General features: G+C 44.0%; 1 protein-coding gene across 1 annotated transcript in view; it reads left to right on the top strand.

Moving 5' to 3' along the window:
* The first annotated feature begins 1,859 nt into the window (after positions 1–1,859).
* The window catches only part of SLC35F6 (solute carrier family 35 member F6), a 46,339-nt gene continuing 40,294 nt past the window's right edge, over positions 1,860–7,904 (top strand). The window contains exon 1 of the mRNA XM_089686074.1: positions 1,860–2,114. Coding sequence (XP_089542200.1) covers positions 2,038–2,114 — 77 coding nt within the window. The 5' untranslated portion in view covers positions 1,860–2,037. The remainder of the gene's footprint in view (positions 2,115–7,904) is intronic.

Below are 7,904 nucleotides of genomic sequence, written 5' to 3'. Positions count from 1 at the left end.
TTGCTAATCAGCCAATCACCTGGCAGCAACTCAATGCATTTAGGCATCTAGACGTGGTGAAGACAACTTGCTGGAGTCCAAATCGAGCAGGATCAGGAAGAAAGGGGATTTAAGTGACTTTGAACATGGCATGGTTGTTGGTGCCAGACGGGCAGGTCTGAGTAATTCAAAAACTGCTGATCTACTGGGATTTTCACGCACAACCATCTCTGGGGTTTACAGAGAATGGTCCGAAAAAGAGAAAATATCTATCTAGTTAGTGGCAGTTGTGTGGATGAAAATGCCTTGTTGATTTCAGAGGAGAATGGGCAGACTGGTTGCTGCAACATTCAGATGGTAGGGTCAGAATTTGGTGTACACAACATGAAAGCATGGATCCATCCTGCCTTGTATCAACGGTTCAGGCTGGTGATGGTGTAATGGTGTGGAGGAGAATTTCTTGACACTAGCAAGGTGTACCTGATAAAGTGGCTGGTGAGCGTAGGTGGGACATGGTGGGCTGAGTCAGCCCCTGGCTTCTTTTATGGTTAACCTGTTAACACAAATATGCGGCCTCATAGAACTGGGCTTTTTTCTGTGGGGCCGCATATTTGCGTACCTGTCTTTGTGCTGGGAGCACGCCGCACGGCGCGCTCCCAGCACAAAGACCGCGGTGTCACTGAGAGCACCAAGTCCCATTCGAACGATCAGGACCCGGGAATACCGATGCCGGGTCACATAATCGCTGTGACAGCCTCTGATTGGCTATCACTGTGATCAGTCACTGTACAGCCCGCCCCCCTTGTTGATAAATTGTATCTCTCTAACTCCTGACATAGAGGGGAAAAAAAATGTTTGAAAAAAAAAAGAGATAAATAAATATAAAAAAATAAGGAAAAAATACCTAGATCAAAGTTTTATCTAGTTCAGTGCCAGGGTTAGTGTTTGGGTCAAGGTCAGGGACAAAGGTCAAGGTCAGGGTCAAAGGTCAGGATTAAAAAAAATGGTATCAGTGTCAGTTAGTGTCAATGTCAGTGTCAGTGTGTTTTAGGTAAAATAAAAAAGACAAAAACAAAATGCGCACTATTGTTTCTGGGCTGCACTACGGGTACAAGCAACAAATAACATACACATATATGGTATCGCTGTGATCGTCAAGAGCTGGAGAATTTATTTTGGGTTGTTCTTTGGTGGTAGGTTATGTTAGTAACAAGAAACACACAGCTAAATAAAAAAAATATATTTTTTTTATATTTTGAGCCAGTTTTCCTTTGATAATAACAAAAAATCAGGAGATATCCATTACCATTTACCACCAAATGAAAGCCCAATTTGTTCTGAAAAAAAAAAAAAAGTTATAATTCACCTGGATGTACAAAGTAGTTGATGATATGTACGGTTTACTAATAAATGTCAACGTTGCAAAATAGTGCTTAGGCATTTACATTTGTTTTACCCTTAGGCGTGAAGGGGTTAAGATGCTCCTACAGAGAGATCTACATAATACCTGACTCTGTTCCTGTCCACCTGGGAGATTTGGATTCCTCTGCCCACCTTTGTGTGTCCCAGCAAATTCTGTTACATTCTCCATAATATAAGATAAAGACCGGGAGGGAAGGTTGGAGCCCCTCATAATGGGCACAGCAGGTGTGCAGAGCTCAGAATTCAGTGCCCAGATTGTTGGTAGGTTTAGTTCTCCAATATCTACCAAATACTGAAATATCAGTACTGGGTGGACCGATCCTTTATATATGCAATGTAACAGATGTAACATTTCTATTTCCTCATTGTTTGCCGGTTTTGCAGAAGCAGAGACTGGCAGCCCCAACCACAGTGAGATTTCTATCCAGTGGCTGCACATGACGTCACGCACACACAAGCTGTGTCTCACGCTCCCTCTATGGGTTACAGCTGACTTGTCGGTCACATGACTGCACAGTCTACTCATACAGGAAACCTCCGTCCTTTCTCTTACTGTATTTAATCTGTCACAAACAAGGTGCATCCCTCTTCCAGCAGCCTCAGCCGAAGGAAACCCCTGAATGCCCAGCAGCAACCATGGCCTGGACGTCGTACCAGCTTATTCTGGCTGCAATGATGCTCGTGACGGGCTCCATCAACACACTGTCTGCCAAGTACGTACAATCAGTTATTGTTTACAATGAGCGCTCTGCCTAGGACTGCTCTGTAGAAACCTTCCCCTATTGGTTGGCCTCCAGCAGTGGAGACACAAGTACTTGTAGTTCCTTTACTGCTAGAGGGCTACCGGTTCGGGAAGCTAGTTACTGTACCATAGCAGGGAAAACCTTCTTCCAATTGGTTGGCCTCCAGCAGAAAAGACACTATTACTTTATAGTTCCTTTAATGCTAGCGGCTACCAGCTTGGAAACCAACTACAATACCATAGCAGGGACAACCTTCTCCAACTGGTTGGCCTCCAGCAGCAGAGACACAAGTACTTGTAGTTCCTTTACAGCTAGAGGGCTACTGGCTTGCTGGTGCTTGTAGCTCTCTTACTGCTAGAGGGCTACTGCTTTGGAAGCTAATTACTGTACCATAGCAGAGACAAGCTTCTTCCAACTGGTTGGCCTCCAGCAGAAATTACATTAGTACATGTAGTTCTTTTACTGCTGGAGGACTACGGTATTCCTGGTACTTGTAGTTCCTTTACTGTTAGAGGGCTACCAGCTTGAGAAACTGGCCACAGAACCATAGCAGGGACAACCTTCTTCCAACTGGTTGGTCTCCAGCAGCAGAGACACAAGTACTTGTAGTGCCTTTACCACTAGAGGGATTCTGGCTTGCTGATACTTGTAGATCATTTACTGCTAGATGGCTACCAGCTTAAAAAACTGGCCACAGTACCATAGCAGGGACAACCTTCTTCCAACTGGTTGGTCTCCAGCAGCAGAGACACAAGTACTTGTAGTGCCTTTACCTACCGCTAGAGGGCTACTGGCTTGCTGATACTTGTAGATTCTTTACTCCTAGAGGGCCACCAGCTTAAAAAACTGTTCACAGTACCACAGCAGGGACAACCTTCTTCCAATTGGTTGGCCTCCAGCAGCAGAGACATAAGTACTTGTACTTCCCTTAATCACTAGAGGGCTTCCAGCTTTAGAAATCAGCTACAGTACCATTGCAGGGTCAACCTTCTCCAACTGGTTGGCTTCCAATAGCAAAGAGACAAGTACTTGTAGTTCCTTTACTGCTAGAGACTATTAGCTTTGGAAACCGGCTACAGTACCATAGCAGGGACAAACTTCTTCCAACTGGTTGGCCTGCAACAGCAGCGACTCACAAGTACTTGCAGTTCCTTTGCTGCTAGAGGGCCACCAGGTTGGGAAACTATCTACAGTACCATAGCAAGGACAACCTTGCCCCATTGGCAGCGACAAACACACTAGTACTTAGTAGTAGGGTTACTGGCTTGTTGGTACTTTTGGTTCCTGAGCTTGTAGTTCCTTTACAAGTTTGAAAAACTGGCTATGGTACCATAGCAGAGAAATTAAGGGTTTGATGTCTCCAGGTTGGAAGATGATCTTTGCCGATTCCAGTAATACACTGTCAGGTCTGCAACGGCACCTGATTCAGATTTACAAGTCCCAGCTTGTTTTCACTCTGGTTCCTATTCAATGTTTATTCAAGTATTTATGAAAGAAGGATTGATATAGTACAATCAATTACAACATAGAGAACTCCAAGGGTACTGTACTGTAAATACTATATATATTCAATGTAAACCATACACTAGAGTATGAAACATTAGCTATAATGTTATATATTACTTGGGATGAGTAGGTAATGTGTGTAGTTTATTTAGTGTATTTCACAAGTTAATGGGAGTGTATTAACATTTGAGTATAAAAAATAAACTACTAGTTGTGTAGCAAGCAATGAGAGCAGAAAGATATAGACAAAGAACACTGAAGTGAGGGGTGAAAGGTGAGAAAGGGAAATGTATCAGAAAAGGATTACAAGGGGTGATAAGAGATAAGGTAGGAGAAAGATATGGAGTATATGGCCTTGGGGAGATGTTACAAATAGGAGTTAAGGGAAGGCAAAGCGTGGTACAGAATCTACAGTATATTCCTTTACTAAATAGTTCAAATAAACAAGGTTCTGTACATTCAGCCACTCCCTAGGTGGTGGCACAATAGTTTGGCTAAGTAACCCAAACAAGTCTTTAGAGAGACAGGATCTACTGAGAGAGACCTGTGCCCTGCCCTATGAGATAAAGTCCTGGCATCCACAACCATTAGGCATGACCTTTCTCTTGCCTCCCAAATGGAGAAGTCTCCAGGCTTCCTTCAGGATGGAAAGCATTCATGTATCAGTGTAAGTAACATCTTTCCTGGCTGCAGGCTAGCTCTTCCAATAGATTGGACAGGCCAGGACCACTCTGCTAGCCTTTTATATCCTTCCTTCAATGAGAATGCTCTTACGCCAAGCGCAGCCACAGAAACTCCTCTGGTTTCTTCACCAGCTGTCTCTAGTATGCATTTGTAGTTCAGCCTCTTACACTTCTTCCGGGCTGGTAGATGGATAGCTGACAATTGGAGCCAAATATTGCATACTAGGGTTAAAGTCATTCGCCATGTAAACAATGTAATGGGTCCTGTTTTGGGTTCTAGGTAAGTATAAAGCTTATGAGGGGTTAGGGTTTCTGAGTAAAGAAACTGTGTAAAAGTGTCCTGGAATTTTACCAATCTAACCTAATCACTTTCACTTTTGTTTCTGGTTAAACATACCATGAAATGTCAGGTCTGTTTGTAAAGCTCAAGCAGCACTTTGTTATTTGTTTGGCTGGGGCTGTAATTCACTCAGAATGATTGATTGAAATTCTAGTCCATTTAACTATCCAGTAGATACGTGAATGTGACCAAATGGTGGAAGTAGACTAATCCTTCATACTTTTCTTTAACTGGAATAGATCACGAATACCTTTTTAAAATAGTAATAGTTACCAATACATATACTTACAAAAGGATGACATACTTCTAGAGACCACCGGGCCACTATATAACTGTGTACAGACAATGTTGGGGGGCTCTTGCGTGATACAACCACCCCCAAGCATCTCACCCAAACCTTACATCCATAGGAAAGCAGACAGACTATCCCAGGTTTCTTTTTTTTCAAAGCTCAGTGTGGTGCGCAAAAGCAAAGCACAATAAAGTGAACCAAAAAAGTATGTGAACACAAAAAAAGTGCATTAGTGCAATGTCATATGGACTCCTCCTGAACAAGAAGAACCCTTTTTTGGGTTGCAAGACTCCTGATAGGGCAAGGCTGCTTCGGTTCACCTAGCCAAAAAAACAGCTGGACCACGCTCCTCATTGTCAGCCAAAGCTGATGCATGATTATTAGGTGAGGGGTTCCCCCAAGGAGGAAGAAACCTAAGGGCCATACATCTTCCCCCTAGCCTTCAGGGTAGGCCCAAAGACCCACATGCTACAATCCAAATGAAAAAGACACATATACAGGGGAGGTGACAGACGCATGGAGAGAAATAAAATAAGAGAAAACAAAAAAGAGTGCAAGTACGGGTGCAGTGACTAGGCCTTGCAGCCTGGTAACAAAAATTGCCCTAGTGTCTATGCCATGAGGCCTGGTGCAAAAAAAAGTTTAGTGTCGTGGCTCAGTGCAGTTTTACACAGTGGGACCCCAAACCCATAGTGCTACTCCACCATCCCCAGGATGCCACTCTCAGGGGGCACTCGACACCATAGGCCCTCTACCCTCCCGGCCCTCAACCAGACAAGGTAGCATAGTTCAAATCAGAAGGCACTGGGCTGAATCCTCCACACTGGGGAAATATTCCTGACCAGGGGCGGACTGACCATTCGGGTACTCGGGCACTGCCCGAGGGCCCGGGGTCAGTAGGGGGCCCCATGAGATGTCCCTGGTACCTTTCATAGGCTTTTTTGGGTGTGGTTTGAGTGTGGGCAAGGACACAGGGGCCCCATGATCCCCTACTGCCCAGGGGCCCCATGGGTTGTCAGTCCGCCCCTGTTCCTGACCCTACCTTACCCAGTGGGTGCTGAATTTGGTTTCTTAAAAAGATCCCTCAGAACTCCCATTATACCGGCAGGGATACCCTACAGTCAAACATCCCATCCGAAATTTCAGAATGATGGCAGAGCTCCCTCAATGGAAACCACAGGCCCACAGAGGGCCTGTGGTGTTAGGAACAGATACTATGCTTGATTTTAGCCAAAAGACCAGATTTGCTGGGACAGTCCTGCATCTCTGTCATGTGTCCTGGACTGTGTCCTGAGATTACAGCATCATTATTATTTGAGTTTACTGAGCATGTGCAGTAAATCAAAAAAGGTATAAGCTGAGGAGGCCACAAGTGGGTGGTTCCCGCATAATTAGTGGTGGGAACATTCAGAAAGTGGGTGAGATCTGGGCAGGACCTCCCAGAAAGTGGGTATGATGTGAGCAGGACCACCCAGAAGGTGGGTGTATCAAGTGTGGTGATAGCGTCCTGAGGACTGGGATGAAGATGTTAGCAAGCATAGGGTGGGGGTGCTTCTAACGCCTTTAATGCAAGTTTAGAGGGGGACAACAATAACAATCAAACAAGGTTTTCTAACTTGTACAATAGCTATTTCTCCTGGTGAACCTTGGCTGAGAGTTTCTGTGGATGCTCCGATGAACATTAAATTGGGAAATTGTCATTTAATTGGATCTTCAAAGGAAATACGTACTAAAAATTAGGGAAGATGGTACCAGTGAACTCTTCTGTAAATTTTAGCTGCCGCGCTGTGTCAGGGTTGTTGTGCCGTCTGACTCAAAATGGGTAAGAAAATCAGGCATTCTGACTTCACTTTCCTGATCTGCATGCTTATTCCAAGTCAGTGTCTCAAAGCACTGAAGCTAGAGGCAACCAGGTACATGGCATTTTTAAGTTAACAATGGCAACTTCTACATTTGTTAGTAAAGAATTCCTTTAAGGCACAATGAGAAATCCTGATTTTCAACTGACCTCCAGTTTTTTGAATGGCTGTAAAATCAACGTCCTTAGATGCATGATCCCAAGCGCTCAGTTAGAACATTACCTATTACAAACAGTGCGTGAGTAGGGGATCCCCTTTGACATACTTCTCTGACTTCCTCTGGAATTTAGCTGTTCTCCACATTTTTAAAACTGTATGTGACAGCAAATTCTGATCCGAGGATCATGTGATGAGTCAGACCACATTGCCGTTACAGCTACCTTATAGGAAGTATGAGCCTTACTCAGCACCAGATCCTGCAACTTGTACAGTGTAACCCCCACGCACTGCCTGCTAGTCATGGCTAGCTTGGTACATTGAGGGCTCATTCACACCACAACCACGTGTGCTCCAACGCATGCATTGCATTGTGGTCATTTAAGTAGCCTATTCAAAATGAATCACCTAAGACGCACAGCAACGCATGTGAAAATAGGGCAAGCTGTATTTTATCACAGAGCATCATGGGGGAGATTTACTAAAGCTGGAGCACTCAGAATCTGATGCAGTTGTGCATGGCAGCCAATCAGCTTCTAGATTCAATTTTTAATTGTTCAATTAAGCTTTCACAACCCGTCCTCATGCACACGGGGTGTTTTGCGTCCTCATGTTTTGATAACGCTGGTAATGTTAGCTGTGTAAAGTCATGTTAAAAACGTGAGTTTTTCAGCTTTTTTTTGCGTTTTTGCATTAGCGTTTAGCGGTGTTTTGCCACGAGTAGCATAATTTTTTTTTTTCAACATTTGCATTTTTTAGTACTTTTTTTGGCAAAAAAAGTCAAAAATACTGGTTTGCTATGGTTTACCGCATTTTGCCATGTTTTTCATCATTAGAGTGTTTTTACAGCTAAAAAACTCCTTTAGAAACCCACTACTCTTGGGGTTTTTTTGCAGCCAAAAAACGTCCCTGGCAAAAAACGAT

The sequence above is a fragment of the Staurois parvus genome, unplaced genomic scaffold (genome assembly GCF_062004578.1).
Source record: "Staurois parvus isolate SC_StPar_1 unplaced genomic scaffold, SC_StPar_1.0 ptg000390l, whole genome shotgun sequence".
Lineage (NCBI taxonomy): Eukaryota > Metazoa > Chordata > Amphibia > Anura > Ranidae > Staurois > Staurois parvus.
The sequence above is the reverse complement of the archived record's forward strand: the minus strand, read 5'-3'. Positions and strand labels throughout refer to the sequence as shown.